Genomic DNA, 20,334 nt, shown 5'->3' with positions numbered 1-20,334 from the left:
ACTACACAGCCCGAGGCCTCTCCCTGGAGCCTAGCCAGCACTCACATCCCTGTCCAGCAGGAGGAAGTGGGGCCCGTTATTGCCACCACCTGAGAACGTGCTCCTCCCGTGGAGCATGCGTGTCCCTGCACACTGCCGTTACGTGTGTGTGTGTTTACAAATGTTGGGGAAGGGAGATATCGTTTTAGGCCATTTCATTTGCAGAATTTTCTGGACTGGGCATTCCCTTGTGTTTAATTAAGACAAAGAAAAGCTGTTTTGTATCATCTGGATGAGAAAATGTAAGCAACTTGACTTCACTATAAGAAAAGATGAAAATCTCTAGTGATTTTCACACTAGTGTGTCACACTGCCTGGCCTTTTATTAGCTCACTCCTGTGCATATTCAACCAAACAGATCTGGCCACAGGTAGCATTGTTTGATTACACCAGCTTTTGGAACTGGTAGCTGTAGCTCATGAGATATTTTTTGAAAGCAACTTTGTTCAACTGAAAAAGTAAATAAATAACCTATGTCTGTACTAATGGAGTAATATCTGTAAACCAGAGAGAACACACAAGGCTAAAAGGTAAAGGCAGGATGTCCTCTCCTTTATGATTTTCAGCCCGAAAACCTCAGTAGCTTTGGCTCTTGCTGTAAAGCTTCATGTGTTCCACCCAGCACAGTGCTGGGGGCCTTGCCCTTGCCCAGCCCTGTTGGAGGCCACTGAATGAGTAGAAAGCACCAAAGCTGGACTCTGAGGGCCGTGTAGGATGTAGGAAACTGGTACCAAGGGAAAGGGACAAGGTGTGTTTGGGGCTCCTGAAGAGGTGGTCTGTCCAGAGCAGAGTGGTGTGAGGGAGGCCTGGGAGGTGAGATTCCAAGGCTGTGGTCACGGGCCTCGAATATCAGGCTGCCGAGTGTGGACCTGGAGTAACACAGAGCAGGAGGTCTGTGCGTGGGAAGGAGATGAGATCAGAGCAGCAGAAAGAAACGAGACAGTAAATGGATAAAGACCAAAAAACTGAAATGTGATGGGAGGGGAGTGTATCTGGGGTACGGTCAGATGGGCGGATTCAGATCTCACACACAGCAGCCCCAAATAAGAGACGCTGCTGTAGTGATTAGATTTTAGACTGATTATAAAGGAGCTAAAGGAGCGAGAGCCAGAAGTGGATGTGAAAGGGATAAAAAAGCTCCTCCACAGCATAGGGGCTAATGATGCTTAGAGGAAATTACTGAAGTGTTGAGATTTTTTTTTAAGTTTTCTTTGTGTTATTTCTTACATATATGTATACACATATGTATATGTTTATCACTGCACACCTGACATTGAGACATTGACCTCACAAGTGTTTGTGCAGTGACTGCTGTGTGTCAGGTATATTCTGGGTAGTGAAGAAAATACCAGTAGGGGCCTGCTTTTTGGTGATCCCCGTGTCCAGATAGTAGTATTCTGATGCCCTATTCTTCTACAAAACTCTGAACTGAACCCATGTGTCCAGTTCAAACTGTCAGGTGCTTGATGTTAGTAGCATTTTGAGAAGGTTGAGAGAATGATTGTTGATATTCAAAGGGGCCAGCACCACTTTCCACCAAGTGAAAGTATTAACACTCCCAGACTGGCAAAACAAGAGACAAGAGTTTGTCTGAAAAATCATAAGCATAAAGAAAGTTAATCTGTGCGTGATCCCTAAATTCCAGAATGCTAGACTTTTGAGAGAGCTCCTTAAAACTTGGAAAAAGAGAAATACAGACCGGCTGAAAGGTTAGCCCCACCTAGATTCCAGCAGCAAATTACATCACCTAAGGAGGTGGCACAGATGAAATAGGGGTTTGATGTTAATCTCAGAGGGTTATCAGAAGATGTTAGGGTTCATTTCTGACTGGTGTGTGTTCGTCGCTCAGTCATGTCAGACTCTTTGTGACCCCATGGACTGTAGCCCGCCAGGCTCCTCTGTCCATTGGATTCTTCAGACCAGACTACTGGAGTGGGTTGCCACTTCCTTCTCCAGGGTATCTTTATGACCCAGGGATCGAATCTGGGTGTCCCGCATTGCAGGCAGATTCTTTAACGTCTGAGTCACCAGTCATTAATGTCTGGCCGGACTTGTAAGGGCCAACAATTAGGAAAGAACTGAGGATAATTCCTGAGTCCCCTCCATCAGAAAGTTTGTTGTGGTTTCCATCGTTTCCTTTCTGGGCACCAGGGAAGGGTCTCTTGTATGTGTCATAATCACAGACAGGCCCCAATCCCCCAGTGACTCATTTGTCCTCTTGTGTCTTGAGGACACAGTAATTGAAGACAATCTCAAGGTACTCACATTTATAGCTAAGTACTTTGTAAGTATATAACATAAATAACTATTGGGCTTCCCAAGTGGCTCAGTGATAAAGAACCCGCCTGTCAATGTAGGAGACTAGGGTTCAATCCCTGGGTTGGAATGATCCCCTGGAGAAGGAAATGGTAACCCACTCTAGTATTCTTGCGTGGAGAATCTCATGGACAGAGGAATCTGGTGAGCATGGGGTCAGCAGAAGAGTCAGACATGACTTAGTGACTAAATAACAGTGTAACTATTAAACCCAGATTGACTTAAACTAATGTTCCTATTTTTATGGATTCCTTTGTATTTCCAATCTTTTCTTCTTTATAGCCTTTTATTCTTTAATTTTGAGTTTAATCCTTAGAGAAATACGTTCTTTCCCTGCTTCTAATTTCACGTTTTTTGAGATTGGAACTGTCCCGCATGCCCCTGGTCCACCCCAGGTAACATAATTTCTTTCCCTCCTCTTACACCTGGTTTCTCTGACCCCTAAGTTCTAATATTGCCCCCTTCTTGCTCTGTACACCTCCAGTTTCCCATCCTTCCTTTTCCTAAGTGGAAGTTTCTCAGAAAGGTCAGTCCTCCCACCCTTTTTCAGTCCCTTTCTTCCGCTTTGGCTCTGAAGTATGGGGAAAAGGAAAGTGAATTAAACAGAGATTGATCCTGGGTGGCTCAGAAAATACTTTTATTATCAGAAATTAGAGCTTTCTCTGTGATCCAGCGAATGTTGGCAATTTGATCTCTGGTTCCTCTACCTTTTCTAAACCCAGCTTGGACAACTGGAAATTCTTTGTTCATGTAATGCTGAAGCCTAACATGCAGGATTTTGAGCATGACCGTACTAGCAGTGGAGATGAGTGCAACTGTCCAGTGGTTTGAACATTCTTTAGTATTGCCCTTCCTGGGAATTTGAATGAAAACTAACCTTTTCCAGTCCTGTGGCCACTGCTGGGTTTTCCAAATTTGCAGACATATTGAGTATAGCACTTTAATAGCACCATCTTTTAGGATTTGAAATAGCTCAACTGGAATTCCATACCTCCACTAGCTTTATTGGCAACAGTGCTTCCTAAGGCCCACGTGACTTCTCACTTCGTCGTAGTTATCTGGGTCACTAAGGTCTTTTTTGTACAGTTCTTTTGTGTATTCTTTCCATCTCTTCTGCTTCTTGATCTTTTCTGCTTCTATTAGGTCTTTGCCGTTTCTATCCTTTATTGTGCCCATCTTGGACTAAATGTTTCTTTGATATTTCCAGTTTTCTTGGAAGAGATGTCTAGTCTTACCCTTTTTGCTGTTTTCCTTTATTTCTTTGCATTGTTCATTGCAGAAGGCCTTCTTGTCTCTCCTTGCTATTCTCTGGAATTCTGCATTCAGTTGGGTGTACCTTTCCCTTTCCCCCTTGCTTTTCGATTCTCTGTTTGTAAAGCCCCCTTGACTTCTTGCATTTCTTTTTCTTTGGGATGGTATTGTTTGCTGCCTACTGTGCAGCATTATGGACCTTGTCCATAATTCCCCAGCCACTCTGTTTACTAGATCTAATCCCGCAAATCTACTTGTCACCTCCACTGTATATTCATAGGGGATTTGATTTAAGTCATACCTGACTGGCCTAGTGGTTTCCCCAGTTTTCTTTAGTTTAAGCCTGAATTTTGCTATGAGGAGCTGAGGATGTGAGCCACAATTAGCTCCCGGTCTTGTTTTTGCTGACTGTATAGAGCGTCTCCATCTTTGGCTGCAAAGAATATAATCAATCTGATTTCGGTGTTGACCATCTGGTGATGTCCACGTGTAGAGTCATCTCTTGTGTTGTTGGAAGAGGGTGTTTGCTATGACTAGTGCGTTCTCTTGGCAGAATTCTATTAGCCTTTGCCCTCCTTCATTTTGTACTACAAGGTCAAACTTGCCTGTTACTCCATGTATCTCTTGACTTCCTACTTTAGCATTCCAATCCCCTGTGATAAATAGGACATCTTTTTTGGTGTTTGTTCTAGGAGGTCTTCCAGGTCTTCATAGAACTGATTAACTTCAGCTTCTTCGGCAGCAGTGTTTGGGGCATAGGCTTGGATTACTGTGATACTGAATGGTTTCCCTTGGAAAGGAACAGGGATCATTCTGTCGTTTTTGAGGTTGCATCCAAGTACTGCATTTTGGACTCTCGTTGATTATGAGGGCTACTCCATTTCTTCTAAGGGATTCTTGCTCACGATAGTAGACATAATGGTCATCTGAATTAAATTCACCCGTTCCTGTCCATTTTAGTTCACTGATTCCTCAGGTGTTCATGTTTACTCTTGCCATCTCCTGCTTGACCATGTCCAGTTTACCGTGATTCATGGACCTAACCTTCCAGGTTCCTATGCAATATGGTTCTTTGCAGCATCAGATTTTACTTTCAGACACATCCACAAGTGAGTGTCGTTTCCACTTTGGCCTAGCCGCTCCATTTTTCTGGAGCTATTAGCAGTTGCCCTCCTCCCTTCCACAGTAGCATATTGGACATATTCTGACCTTGAGGGTGGAGGGGGCTCATCTTTCGGTGTCATATCGCTTTGCCTTTTTATACAGTTCATGGGATTCTCACAGCTAGTATACTCAAGTGGTTTGCCGTTCCCTCCTCCAGTGGGTCACGTTTTGCCAGAACTCTCCACTGTGACTGGTCCATCTCGGGTGGCCCTGCATGGCATGGCACATAGCTTCACTAAGTTATGTAAGCCTCTTCACCATGACAAGGCAGTGAGCGATGAAGGGCATCACTATAGGGCATTATTAAAAGTAGGAAACTGATATGGGTATAATGCAATTAGCTATTTTACTTATTTGCATATTGTTTTTGTGATTGGGTGAAACTTTTTTTTGTCGCAGTCTTTGGTTTGGTTATTAGGCTTGCCAATTTTTAAATTATTTATTTATATTTTTGGCTGCTGTAGGTCTTCATTGGGCTTCCTAGGTGGCTCAGTGGTAAAAAATCTGCCTACCAATGCAGGAGATGCAGGTTCGATCCCCTGGGTCAGGAAGATCCCCTGGAGTAGGAAATGGCAACCCAGTCCAGTATTTCTTGCCTGTGAACTTCCTTGGACAGAGGAGCCTGGTGGGCTACAGTCCATGGGGTCGCGAAAGAGTCCGGCATGACTGAGGCACTGAGCAGGAGCACGAGGTCTTCGTTACTATGTGCAGGCTTTCTCTAGTTGCAGTGAACGGGGAGTCCTCTCCAGTTGTGGTTTGTGGGTTTCTTATTTTGGTGGCTTCTCTTGTTGTGGAGCAAAGGCTCTAGGCGCTCAGGCTTAGGTGCTCCTTGGTATGTGAAATCTTCCTGGACTGGGGATCGAATCTGTGTCCCCTGCCTTGGCAGGCAAATTCTTAACCACTAGGGACCACTAGGGAAGTCCCTTGCTAATTGTTTGATGATATATTTGTTTGTGGGAAGGGGAGCTACTTCTGCTTATGAGGTTTCCTTCCTATAAAGGAATACCCAGTAGTGTAACTGATCACTCACTCAGCCATCTGGCCTGAGAGAGCGGGTAGTCAGAGCCTACTCTTCCCTTTCCTGGGAAGGGACTACATTTAAACAACTTGTGTTCCCCTTTGATTCTCCACGGGTGGCACATCTAAAGATCTGGGGAGAGTCAGGGATCCCAAACATCTAACGGCCTTTGAATTTGGAAATGAAGAGAGACTAAGATAGATGGGGAGGAATGTTGAAGGCTGTAGTCTATAGCTGAGGAGGGAGTGCTTTCTAACCCTGAGCCCCTGAATCAGATTTGCCCACCTGGTCACAGGCTACCCCTGCCTTGGTGGAGCAGGGCAGAACACCTGTGCTCGCCAAGCAGGAAGTGAGGTGACCAGGAGATTATGCTAAGGGATGTCTCCTCACAAGGAAGGAACATCAAGGGTGGGAAATAAGTATTCCTACACCACCTGCTTCTGGGGAGAACCTTTGCTTTTCAATTGCTGTCATATTTGCTCAGTCTCAGCTCTTCATTGTAGACATTGTTAGCTGTGGCAATAAAGAAATGTCACTAACTTTAACAGCTAATTCCGAAAATCAGTGTTATTACTCTGTAGTTCTTAAAGCGTTCTTTTCACACTCATTTTCCTTGTTTTACTGCTCTGAAATTCTATGTAGCTTCAGTTCAGTTCAGTCGCTCAGTCGTGTCCGACTCTTTGCGACCCCATGAATTGCAGCACGCCAGGCCTCCCTGTCCATCACCAATTCCCGGAGTTCACTCAGACTCACGTCCGTTGAGTCAGTGATGCCATCCAGTCATCTCATCCTCTGTCATGCCCTTCTCCTCCTGCCCCCAATCCCTCCCAGCATCAGAGTCTTTCCCAATGAGTCAACTCTTTGCATGAGGTGGCCAAAGTACTGGAGTTTCAGCTTTAGCATCATTCCTTCTAAAGAAATCCCAGGGCTGATCTCCTTCAGAATGGACTGGTTGGATCTCCTTGCAGTCCAAGGGACTCTCAAGAGTCTTCTCCAACACCACAGTTCAAAAGCATCAATTCTTTGGTGCTCAGCCTTCTTCACAGTCCGACTCTCACATCCATACATGACTACTGGAAAAACCATAGCCTTGACTAGATGGACCTTAGTCAGAAAAGTAATGTCTCTGCTTTTGAATATGCTGTCTAGGTTGGTCATAACTTTTCTTCTAAGGAGTAAGCGTATATAGTTTAGAGACGTTCAAATTTCTGCTGAACTGTTATATATAATAGCCACAACTGGAAGAATCAGCTGCCTACTTGTTTTATCAAGGTAACTGACATAATGGTGGTGAATGGAGAAACAATAATAAACATAGGCAGACATTAAGTAGAGTCTCAAAATAGGAGGGCGCTAAGATTTGAGGAGGGCAGAATCATTGCCTGCTGAAGTGGGACCCCTCTGGTAGGAATGTGCCATCCAGGCTCCATAGCCAGGCACTAAGTGGTACTGAGGATGTGAACTAGTATTACTTTCACATACATGTATCTTAACTCCAGTGAAAGGCTTAGGAATGTCTGGGACTAGCAGTTTCATATGTATAGTGGCATCTTGTAATTGGTTTCTTTTATCTCAGCCAGAACTGTACTATTCATATTAATATATGAGACAATATGAAACTCCTTGGGTTACCACAGAGGCTCTGGTTTTGGCATATATGTGGTCTCAGTTGGGCACAAATCCAGAAAATGAATATGCTCTCATTAATAGAGGGAGATGGTTTTGCTGAGGTTGGAAAAATGGTGTGGCTTTGGTCTTAAATCATTTGACACTGTTTGTGGTCTCTGGCGGCTGTGTTTATTCTTTCACGTCATCAGCGGGAAGCAAACCATTTTGCAGTTGGCAGTCAAGTTGAGATAAAGCTCTAGGGATTTTGGTTATGGATATTCCAGATGATTGGGCAATGAAATGAATGCTTTTAGGAGACAGCAAATGGAGCAGGGGAGACAACAGATGAGGAGTCGGTGGGGTCCTGGAAGCCCACCTACCCGGAGCTGGTGGCCTTCCTGAGCTTCAGTTTCCTCATCTGAAAAGTGAGGCTCAGAATACCTTTGCTGTCCACAAATTTAGGGAGCAAACGAGATCAAGCTCACAAGATAGCTTTATTAAAAACAAAGTAAGCTGCTCAAATTTTTTTTTTTCACAACAGCATTCAATATATAAAAATAAAATGAATCTTGATGTCAGTTTTGGTAAAGGAAGCTTAATAACTTTCAGACAGTTAGTGGTACAATTTTCAATTGCATTGTGGTCCAACGTTTTCTTTGCAATTGGGAAAATATTTCTCCAAGGAACAATGCCGTGACTGATGGTGAAGTTCCTGGGCTAGCCAAAGAGCCTGTTCAGTTTCTGATGCACCTAAATGGGAATTCTGTGGTGGGCTGTGAGCTACAAGCCCCTCTAATGTGGGCCAGCTCTGATGGCTGAATGCCTCCTGGGGCAGAATCCTGTGAGTTTCCTGGGGACTGAGGACTCTGATGGCGGGAGAGTGCAAAGGGAAGAGGGAAGTCATCCACTGGTGAAATGAGTGTTCTGTGCAGGCTCAGGGGGACCAACCAGTCCTCCCCACGTGCGCCCACCCTGGTGCAATAGAGAATGCTGGGGGTGTGGCCGCAGCTACTGACCCTGCGTTATCATTCTTAAGTTCAGTGATCTAAATCAGGAGGGACTCACACTTTAAGGCAGAGATTTCAATGTGTTTGCTAAGGTTTTTCAAATAATTAATAATTGGAAACATAATTTGAAATTGATAATAAAGTACCTAAATTGATTATTTTATTTTATTTTTTATTTTATTTATTTTTTTAAATATCTAGATAATTTTTTAATTAAAAGTTTTTATATACATTAGCTCAGCATGCAGTTGTAGCCAATAATATAGGGACATTCATTGTATCCTTTACACAGTTTTCTCAAGTGATACAATTATAAAACAATAATTCGATTTCACAACCAAGATACTGACATTGATACAGTCAAGATATAGAACATTTTCAAAATCACAAGGATCCTTCAGACTGCCCTTCATAACCATGCTCTAGTCACATATCTCCAATTCTCATCTTCTCTTTAACCCTTGAAGTGAAGTGAAGTGAAGTGAAGTCGCTCAGTCGTGTCCAACTCTTTGCGACCCTGTGGACTGTAGCCCACCAGGCTCCTCCATCCATGGGATTCTCCAGGCAAGAATACTGGAATGGGTTGCCATTTCCTTCTCCACTAAATTGATTTTTTTTAAGTGCTAAATCTTTTGAATTCTAATTTTGCTTTACTAAAAGCAAATGCTAAATGCTTTTACTAAATGCTGTTTGAGCCCTTACAAATTATCTGATCACTACCTGTTACAATTTTTCCTTTTAAAATGGGTCTCCCATTGTTAACTGACAGTGAGAACTTTGAGACCCAACTAATTCAATGTGAGATGGGATAGCTTTGCCAAACTCACCAGGTGTTTTACCTGGAGATGCTGATTGAGGGTGGGGCCCAGTCTTAAAATGATCAAGGAATCTGGGGAAACCCAAGGCTTCCCAGGTGGCTCAGTGGTAAAGAATCTGCCTGCCAGTGCAGGAGCCACAATCCCTGGGTTGGGAAGATTGCCTGGAGGAGGAAATGGCAACTCGATCCAGTATTCTTGCCTGGAGAATCCCATGGACCGAGGAGCCTGGTGGGCTACAGTCCAGGGGGCCGCCAAGAGTTGGACATGACTGAGCGACTAACACAACACACACACACACAGGAAAAGCTGCCTCGGAAAAGTGAGCACCACAAAGTTGTGGAGTGCGGCTCAGTCACTTCAGCAGTAGATTTGCAACCAAAATCAGGCTAGAATGGTTCTTCCCTGATATATACCAAACATTCAGATCCCCTTTTGTCCCAGACATCAAATAAAAACTGCTGATTAGTAAGGACACTTACATTTTTATCCATCCTTTTTGTGGATTGCCGGTTCCGTATTCTTCTCCTTTTTCTTCTTCCCACCGGCTGCCTTCTGACTCAGCACGTCTGTCCCAAGGGGCTGCACATTAAGAGATGGGAAAAAGAATAATTGAAACTCTTGTTTTTCAGTTTACTATTTCTTGATGAGATGACCGTTAAGAGGTTGGGAATTGTTCCAGTAAGCCCTTTAGATTCTAAACAAGCATCTATGTATGCAGCTAACTTTAACTTTGGGTTTTTTGTTTGTTTGTTCGTTTTGGTCATAAAGTATTTGAGATGGTTTAAAAGATTATATACAATAAAATAGAAAAATACATCACCAAGTGGAATTAGAACAATATAAACTAGAATAGAAACTTAAAGAAATGGATGTATTTCTCCAAGCAGGGAGCTTGGACTTTGAACTCCTGCTCTGCGGGGCAGGCCCAGTGTGTGGGCTTTCCTGGGGAGGGGGTTGGAAAACAGACTCGGCTGCAGAACACACATCCCGTTAACAATTTCCGCAAATATATCTCTGTTAAAAGTTGGAGCGAGGTTGAGAGTTAAGTGGGCTGACTTGGAATTTGCCTTTCGTGTTACCACAGTATTTAGCTAGACTCTCCTCCCACCGCCCTCTTTATGTTTTTCCCAGAAGAAGCCACTTGTCTGTGTGCTGTATTCAGTCCCAGCCCCACCCACAGTGAGACCCTTGGTTCACAGCCAGCTCCTCAAAATGGGGGGCTTTCATTGCTGCATCTGCTGGGTGACCTCCTCCTGATCCTCCTCCCTGGGGGGGTTTAAGTTCTGGTTTACCACCAGGCCTCTGCTAATCCCAGCACTTTCTTGCCAGAGGCTTCTTAAAGGGGAAAAGCCTCCTTTTCCATCTCCTGTCTCCCTTGTCCCTTCATTTCCTTCCCCTTTTCTTCTTTCTCCTCCTCATCCCCTCTTCCTTTCTCCTCCTGTGTATCATCCAGCCAGTATTTATTAGCATATTTATTGTCCTCCAGATAGAAAGAGGAATAAGAAACTGTTTGGACCCTAGAGGAGCTCACAGTGGGAGAGAAGGTGTCTGATACCAGTTGTAAGGGGTCTAGGTGTGAAACAGGTGTGAACAGGAAGGTTTGTTTACCTAGGAAGGGGAACACTCAGCCACTGAAAAGCCTTCAACAGAGGAGAAGTGAGCCTGAGCTGGGTTCAGAATCCCGAGCAGGAGATGAACAAATTGGAGAAGGAGCGGAGGAGAGTGTTGGAGGAGGATAGTCTGCAGAGGCAGTGGTTCATTCAGAGGCTTGGAACTGTGGAAGGGTCAGGAGGTTGTGTGTGGTGCAGAGTCTGAAAGATGCCCCATGTGCAGGGAAAGGGAGGAAGGGAGATGAAGGAGATGAGCCTGGTGGGGTGACCCGTGCTTTCCAGAGCAAAGAGCCTTTTGGATATGGATTTCACCTAGTAGGCCATTGGAAATCTGAACAGGGAAGGCTGAGTTTCAGGATGCTTCCCCTGACAGCAGAGAGAGGCTGTGGGGAGGTGAGCTGACCAGGGCAGAGAATGGAAGGAGCCCAGTCAGGGCGTGCAGACTTTGGGAAAGAGATGAAGTAGGCTTAAACAGAAGCAGCAACCCTGGAGGTGGGAAGAAGAGGTGGAACAGGTGACCAGTCAGGTGTTGAAACGGAAGGGGAGAGAGGAGTTAAGAGCCCAGGAAGGAGCTGCTGTCATGGATGAAATGAAAAGGGAATACACTAGGGCGCCTCCAGGAAGTCTGTTTTTCTTTCATCAGTTATTTTTTTTTATTTCTTTGCTCCTTTTTGTTGTTGAGTCACTAAGTCATGTCCAACTCTTTGGAGTGTTGGACCCCATGGACTGCAGCATGCTAGGCTTCCCGGTTATTCACTATCTCCTGAAGTTTGCTCATATTCGTGTCCATTGAGTCAATGATGCCAGTCAACCATCTCATCCTCTGTCTCCCCCATTTCCTCCTGCCCTCAATCTTTCCCAGCATCAGGGCGTTTTCTAATGAGTCGTCTCTTTGCATCAGGTGGCCAAAGTGTTGGAACTTCAGCTTCAACAGCAGTCCTTCCAATGAATATTCAGGGTTGATTTCCTTTAGAATTGGTTGGTTTGATGATCTTGCAGTCCAAGGGACTCTCAAGAGTCTTCTCTAGCACCACAATTTGAAAGCATCAATTCTTTGATGCTCGTTAATCATCTTAAAATCCATCTCCCTCAGAGATACTGTCTGATTCATCCAGGTTTTCTGGATCCCAACTTTTCTATGTAGACCAGTGGTACCTTTGTAGATACTAATCTAGTAATCCATTCCATCAACAAATATTTATTGAGGACCCACTGTGTACTCTTGAGAGTCACTTGGACTGCAAAGAGATCAAATTAATCAGTCCTAAAGGAAATCAGTCCTGAATATTCACTGGAAGGACTGATGCTGAAGCTGAAGCTCCAATACTTTGGCCATCTGATGCAAAGAACTAATTCATTGGAAAAGACCCTTATGCTGGGAAAGATTGAAGGCGGGAGGAGAATGGGATGACAGAGGATGAGCTGGTTGGATGGCATCACCGACTCAGTAAACATGAGTTTGAGCAAGCTCCAGGAGTTGGTGATGGACAGGGAAGCTTGACATGCTGCAGTCCACGGGGTCGCAAAGAGTTGGACACGACTGAGCAACTGAACTGACTGACTGTGTACCAGGCACTAGAGTTGGACCTGAGGGCACAATGGTAAAAAGACAAAATGTGTACCTTCACTGAAGCTTCTAATATAAAGAAATAGAGAAACAATAAAACACAATATTAGGTAACCTAAAATAAAGCAGTTTGTCAGGGTATGTGGTATGAGATGAAGTTTGAGGGGTTGGCCAGAGTCAGGCCATACCAGGCCTTGTAGACGAAAGTCAGGAAACAGAATCGTATGGTAGGAGCAATGGGCAAAAAGCCAGTAGGGCTTAGGGAAACAGAAAGCAGAAAGGCAGGGTTCTGGAATATCTCTGAGTTTTGTGACTTAAGCAGCTGTGTTGATGGTAGTGTCATGAACTGAGGCGTCACTGCCATGTATTTTTCAAGTGCATGGTGTATGTTTCATGTATGTGATTCTAGTAGCATCACAACCAAGAACTATGGAACCATTCCAGGTATCATATCGTGCTCAACTCCTTGCACTCCACACAGTGTGATCCAGGCAGTAGATACTGATTTAAAATCAGGTGATGTCACATCTTGATTTGGGCCATTTGTAAAAGTTATGTGTTTGGGGCAGAAGAACCTTGAACTGTCTTGACTTTTCCTAATGAACTGAGGAAAAAGGTTGAAAGGGAGAGGGAAAAAAAAAAACAAAAACTGAATTTGAAACAAGAAAATAAAAGCTCCTAAGAAAGCTCTGGTCCCTCCTGCTGTGGAGAGTGAGAAGATGACAACAGATTGAGGTACCGGATCTGTGAAGTCTCGGGGTCCAGGGAAGGGGGTGTTTGTGTGCACAGTGGGTGGGATCAGTGCTGCACGATCTTGCCGCAGTCTCTGCCTGTCTGGTTCTGGCCAGGATTCACGCGAGCGTCTGTGCTCTTTAATGAAGGAGTGGAGAAGCTTGCGAGTCATCCTTTGGGTTGACATAAACCAGCAGTGCTCCAGTGCCTGGGCTGTCTCTGAAGAGGGTGGACAGGTTAGAGTCGGGGACAGATGATGGGAATTTTCCATTTTATGGCAGTGATGGCTTGGAATGCCTCGAATGGCTTGTTAACCTTCCTTAGCTTAAGAGACTACATTGGTAGGTCAAGTGGAATGCTAGAATAGTTTGTTTCCCCTGCAGTGTTTTGGATACTGAACCTTTCAGGGAAGAATTGACTGAATCACTGTGTAATTGAATCAACTACAAATGACTTGCACACATTTGTTTGAAGTATTATGTTTATGTTTTCTGCTTTAGAGAGAACATGATTGGTTATATTTTTAAAAAATTTTTTGTTGTTGCAATTTGTTATAAAGGAAAACTAATCAAACATACATGTCATCTTAATAAGTGTTAAAGTTTATTTGTTATGGCTGTAATGATGCTTTTTATTTACATAATCCTCTACAGTGTACAAAAACCGTGTTACCTTTTTTTCCACCTGTTACACGCAACCTTGGCTGGTGAGCAGAGTTTGTAATCCCCTTTTCACAGACAAGGAACGGGGCAGTTAAAGAATGACTGCCTCAGTCACGTATTTAGGAAGATTTGGGAGATTTGGAACTTGACTATCCATCATTTGAGTCTAAGGCTAGTGATCTCCCTCCTTCTGCATTTTGGATGTGAAGACCCATAACAAAGGCGGGGATGGAACCTGTGATTTTTGAACTCCTGTTAATTAATCGGCACTGGCAATGCCAGCCACACATCTCATCTCATTGAATCCTAACAATGCCAGGGCAACTGTCACCATCCCCATTTTATTGATGAGGAAAATGTGCTCTGGGAGGTTAACTAACTAAGCCTAAACGATGAAGGGTGGGGCTGGAATTTGACCAGGCCATCCAACTCCCAAGCTGACTCCCTTAACCCATGGCCTGCCTGTACCATCTCAGGAGGAAAGAACACCTTGTGTATATGTAAAATTATTAGATAACGGCAGCTTTCATTTTATAGATTTTTTAAATTGTTCTCTTCTCCACTTTCAGACAAGGGTTAAAGTACATAGATTTTCTGAATGTTCTGTTTTTTACAAAACAAGACAAATTTGCAGGACGTCAGTTCTTGCCTCTGGGAAGAGGAAGAGACTAACATTCTTGAATATCCTTTGGCTGCAGCATTATTATTTGATGGTATTTATAAGAATATGGAACAAGAAGTTTCTGATCTGTGGAACTCAAGTGGCATGTCACAGGGTCAATTAATTACGTTATGACTTCTACAGGTTTTGGTATATTAATTGCTTCTTAACAGGAATATTTCATTCATTACTTTTGAACCAAAGTAGGCTTTCTTTGTATTCATTTCTTGGTCCTTGTGCGTAGGTCCAGATTCTTTGATGGGTGATGCATAAAGGGGCCTTGGTTTAGTTACTGATGTAACAAAGCTTATGGTGTGGGTTCTCCTGCACTGATTAGTATTGCTGTATTAGTGTTTTCTTTAAAAAAAGCCACTAACACGGTTTTTTCCCTAGATGACTGCTACACTGAGAAACTTGGTTGATTCGCCACTAGCAAGAAGTAAGTTGCTAAGCATCAGTGCTCTTCCCCAGCTCTGCACAGTAATGGAACAGCACATAGGTGACAAGGATGTCTGTACCAACATTGCCAGAATATTCAGGTAAGGTAGAGGAGGAACACAAAGCAGCCTTACAGTAACGCTGATGTTTAGATTCGGGAGTTATCTTTAGTATTTGTGTGTGTGACTGGCAAAGAATCTGGTTTTTGCTTTTTATGTCGCCTAGAAGAAAAGGTAAACCTAGTGGCCCACGTTTAAAATAAGTGACTTTAAAATAAGTGACTTACTTTATTGACTTCATTTCGTATATATTTCTAATGTGATTCTAAACTTATTAAGTTACTTTAAAGTTGTGAGTTGTCCTAGTGTTTTTATAAAAGAAAGAAACAAAACTCTCAACTTATTGGAGATAAAGAGCTATATCACAAAACCCAGCAAACCTGCTGGTGCATTGGAAACAGTGCCTAAGAATTCTAACAGGAAAGATGAGCCGTTGCTTACAAAGTCTGATCTGACTTAGTTTATAATCGCAGGTTGTTTTATTTTGGTTGTTTGGCTGAACTTTGGCTCACACGTTCAGTAGTGATGTTTATGCTTACTTTGCTGCAGAAGCAGTGATGACCTGAATCTAGGCTGCCTCAAAACAAGATGTGACAAATTTCAGAACTGTCTTTGAATTATGTATTTACGTTTCTCCCTTCACTGCTCTTCACCAGTGTTTTGACATAATGATCCTTCTCAAGAGACCTGGGCCTTTCTTGAACGGTAATATTGTAGCTGTTTAACAGAATACAAAATTTCCTGAAGACTGAATTGGTAATTGACTCCAATATGAGGGTGTGAGTCCAGCTTTGATCTTTTAGCCCTGTACTTTCTATCTGGGTCCTTAATTGTGGGTACTTAATTAGTCCCATTTTGAAGCACATAAAATCATAAAGAGTTTATTTCTGTGTATGGCAGCATGTAAAGATCCAATTTAGTTTTTTTTCCCTGTGGACAGACAATTTTCCCACTACATGTTACTGAATACGCCATCCTTTTCTCTCTGCTTTTGAATGCCTGCTCAAGAGAATGCAAGCTTCCATATACTTGCAGGTCTGTTTCTGAACATTCTGTCTGACCCATCCTCAGACTAGTAACTGTTGTTTTTTCACCATTATGGGTTTAAGTCTTGCTATAAGATATTAATAAAATGAATCTTCCACTTTTCTCCTTTAAAATCCAAATTTTTATTTTCTCTTCCTCATGAACTGGAGAATCAGCTAAAAAGTCCATGAAAGGAACTTTGAATTTTTTTCATAAAACTATACTCAGTATTTAGGGTAACTGGGACAGAGGTGGGGAGAATTGACATCTTTGTGATATCAAGTCTTCCATCCATAAACAGTTGTGATGTTTCTTCTTTTCATAAAATTTTATAATTTTCTCTTTAAAAATTTTGTCTTTTCAGAGAAAAGAATACATCTTTTGTTAGATATATTCCTTCACGACTCTCGCTGCAATTATAAATGCATCTTTTAAGAAAACAATTCTAATGAGTGTTGCTAGTGTATATGAACAGTATTGATGTTTGCTTATTAATCTTGTTATCCAGAACACCTTGATTAACATTAGGTCTAAGAGTCTATAGATTCTCTTGGATTTTCTATGCAAATTATTTGCAAACAAGTATAGTTTGTTTCCCCCCTCCCCCCATTATTACAACTCTGTCCCTGTCCTTACCTATTTCTTGGGTGCATTGCTTGAAAGTGAAAGTCACTCAGTTGTGTCCGACTCTTTGCAACCCCATGGACTATATAGTCCATGGAATTCTCCAGGCCAGAATACTGAAGTGGGTAGCCTTTCCCTTCTCCAGGGGATCTTCCCAGCCCAAGATCCAACCCAGGTCTCCCACATTGCAAGCAGATTCTTTACCAGCTGAGCCACAAGGGAAGCCCAACCCTTCTCCAGAGGATCTTCATGACCCAGGAGTCAAACCCAGGTCTCCTGCATTCCAGGCAGATTCTTTAGCAGCTGAGCTACCAGGGATATATATGTGTGTGTGTATATATATATATATATATTTTTTTTTCTCCCCATTATTACAGCTCTGCCCCTGTCCTCACCTGTTCCTTGGGTATGTTGCTTAGGATGTCCAGTATAAAGTTGTGAGAGTATTAGGCTGGCTGACTTTCTCCTGACTTTAAGGGAAATGTTTTTGTAGTTTTGCCAGTTGAAATTGTTTGTTGTAGGTTTTTGTAGATACCCCTTAACAGTTAAGGAACAATTTTTTCCCTTTAACGGATTTTAAATTTCCTTGGATTCTTGAATATATTTTGATTATATAGATTTTCTTTGTTTAATTCTTTAACGTAGTAGATTACATTAACAGGTTTTCTCATGTTAAACCATTATATATTGCTAGGTTTGCTCAGCTTATATTTTGTTTAGGATTTTTCATTTATAGTTACGAGTTAAATTGACCTATACATTTCCTTTCGTATACTGTCCTTGTCTGGTTTTAATGTCCAGTTTATACCAGCCTCATGAAATTAACTGGAATATATTCCAACATTTTCTCTCTTTTAGAAGAATTTCTGAAAATTAAAGTTATCTGCTTCTTGAAAAGTCTGTAGAACTTGCTTGAAAAGCTGTTTTATCCTGTTGTGTGTATACGCATGTGTGTGCATGCGTGGGTGAATATCATTGACAACTGATTCACTTTCTTTAATGGTCTAGTCATATCCTATTTACACTTGGTTCAGTTTCTAAAAGTTATATTTTTATAAGGTTCCATTCATTTACGTTTCAAACTACATAAGGGCATTCCAAATATTCTGTTATCCTTTTATTTTTGTTTTTTAACACCAAAAACATTTCGTACTGGGATATAGCTGATTAACAGTGTTGTGATAGTTTCAGGTGAACAGGGAAGAGTCTCACACTCATATACATGCATCCATTCTCCCTCAAACCCCTCTCTCATCCAGGCTGCTACTTAACATTGAGCAGAGTTCCATGTGCTAGATAACAGGTTTTTGTTGGTTTAAATATAGCAGTGTATACCTGATTTGCCCAAAGTCCTTAACCATCCCTCTATCCCCGCCACAGCATCCGTGAGTTTTCCAAGTCTGTGTCTCTTTCTGTTTCGTAAGTTCGTTTGCATTGTTTCTTTTCAGAGTCCACACATGCTGCTGCTGCTTGGTCACTCCAGTCGTGTCTGACTCTGCGACCCTGTGGACTGCAGCGTGTCAGGCGCCTCTGTCCATGGGATTCTCTAGGCAAGAACAGTGGAGCGCGTTGCCATGCCCTTCTCCAGGGGGATCTTCCCAGCCCATGGACTGAACCCAGGTCTCCTGCATTGCAGGCAGATTCTTTACCACTGAGCCACCAGGGGGCCTTCCATGTTGCTGCCAATGGCCTTACTTCATTCTTTTTAATGGCTGAGTAATATTCGTGTGTGTGTGTGTGTGTGTGTGTGTGTGTGTCCACCACACCTTCTTTATCCATTCCTCTGTCAATGGACATTTTGGTTGTCTGCATGTCTTGTAAACAACATGCTGCATTGAACACGGGTACATCTATCTTTTCGGGCCATGTTTTTCTCTGGACATATACCCAGGAGTGGGACTGCAGGATCATATAGTAGCTCTATTTTTAGTTTCTTAAGGAACCTCTATATTGCTCTCCATAGTCGATGCTCCAATTTACATTCCTACCAACAGTGCAGAAGGGTTCCCTTCTCTCCACACCCTCTCCAACGTTTGTTGTTTGTGGATTTTTTATGATAACCAATCTGACCAGTGTGAGGTGATGTCTCGCTGTAGTTTTCATTTGCATTTCTCTGGTAACTAGCACTTTTGAACGTTTCATGTGCCTGTTTGCCATCTGTATGTCCCCTTTAGAGAAATGTCTGTTCAGACCTTCTGCCCATTTTTTGAGTGGGCTGTTTGTTTTGATGATATTAAGTGTCATAAACTGTAAATTTTGGAGACTAATCCCTTATCAGTCACATCATTTGCAAATATTTTCTCCCAATCTGTGGGCTGTCTTTTTGTTTTGTTTATTGTTTTCTTTGCTGTGCAACAGCTTTTGAATTTAAGTAGGTCCCATTTGTTTATTTTTGCTTTCATTTCCATTATTCTGGGAGCTGGATTAAAAAAGATGTTGCTGTGATTTATGTCAGAGAGTGTTCTGCCTTTGTTTTCCTCTAAGTTGTATAGTGTTCAGTCTGACATTTAGATCTTTAATCCATTATTTCTGTGTATGGAGTTAAGGAATGATCTAATTTCATTTTTTTACATGTGGCTCGTCTATGGCCATACCACCCTGAATGTGCCCAGTCTCATCTGTTATTCTTTTAATCTCTATTGCCTCTCTAATTATACCCCTTTTATTTATATTATTTATTCAAGAAATATTTATGCAGTGCCTACTATGTGCCAGGCAGTGTTCTAAGCACTTTCTAAATACTAATTCATTTATTCCTTATAACGGCTTTAAGAGGCAGGTACTTATTATTATTATCTTCACTTTACCTGTGAGGAGGCTAGGCATAGAGAAGTTCGCTAGTTTTCCCAGAGCTGCACAGCTATGATTTCAACTAGATAGTCTGGCTCTGGAATTTACATGGTTAGCTGCTGTGTCACACTGCCTCTTCATTTTGATGTTGATTTTCATCCCTTATTTTGAAGATTTATGATATTTCTCTTTTTCTCTTGATCAGTCTTGCCAAAGGTTGGCCAATTTATTAGTTTTTGCAAAGAACCAATAGATTTATCAAACCACTCTATTGTAAGTTTTTTTCCTATTGTATTCCTTGTTCTTAGCCTTCGTAATTCTTCTATTCTTTTTGGATATATTGTATTTTCTTCTGGGCTTCCCTGGTGGCTCAGATGGTAAAGAATCTGCCTAGTGGGGAAGACCTGGATTTGATGCCTGGGAAGATCCCTTGGAGGAGGGCATGGCAACCCACTCCAGTATTCTGGCCTGGAGAATCCCCATGGAGAGAAGAGCAGGGCGGCCTACAGTGCATGGGGTCACAAAGAGTCAGACACAACTGAGTGACTAAACACAGCACATATTTCTTTCTATGTTGGTTAGAAATCCCTTTCCTGTCAGCTTTCTTAAGGTTATGAATTTTCCTCTACTGCTGCAGTTGCATCTAAATTTTGATCTGTTTAATAAATTTTTTGTTATTATGCAGATATATGGTTTTTTATTTTCTTATTTCGTTGACCCATAAGTTATGTGTTTTTAAATTTCCAAAATTATGTCTTTAAAATGTGATCTAAAACATTGGTAATTTACTGAGACTTGTTAATGGCCTGGCACATGATCAAGTTTTTAAAATATTAGTGATGTTTTTTCTATTAATCTGTCACTTAATGAGAGATTTATGAACATCTATTAATTTGATATAGGTTTGTGAGTTCCACCTTGTGGGTTATGTTAGTTTGTTTGCT

General features: G+C 42.2%; 1 protein-coding gene across 1 annotated transcript in view; it reads left to right on the top strand.

Moving 5' to 3' along the window:
- The window catches only part of ARMC2 (armadillo repeat containing 2), a 125,353-nt gene that overhangs the window by 60,646 nt on the left and 44,373 nt on the right, over nucleotides 1-20,334 (top strand). The window contains exon 11 of the mRNA XM_068985408.1: nucleotides 14,847-14,992. Within this exon, the coding sequence (XP_068841509.1) occupies nucleotides 14,847-14,992 (146 nt within the window). The remainder of the gene's footprint in view (nucleotides 1-14,846; nucleotides 14,993-20,334) is intronic.

The sequence above is a fragment of the Capricornis sumatraensis genome, chromosome 13 (genome assembly GCF_032405125.1).
Source record: "Capricornis sumatraensis isolate serow.1 chromosome 13, serow.2, whole genome shotgun sequence".
NCBI classification, from domain to species: domain Eukaryota; kingdom Metazoa; phylum Chordata; class Mammalia; order Artiodactyla; family Bovidae; genus Capricornis; species Capricornis sumatraensis.
The sequence above is the reverse complement of the archived record's forward strand: the minus strand, read 5'-3'. Positions and strand labels throughout refer to the sequence as shown.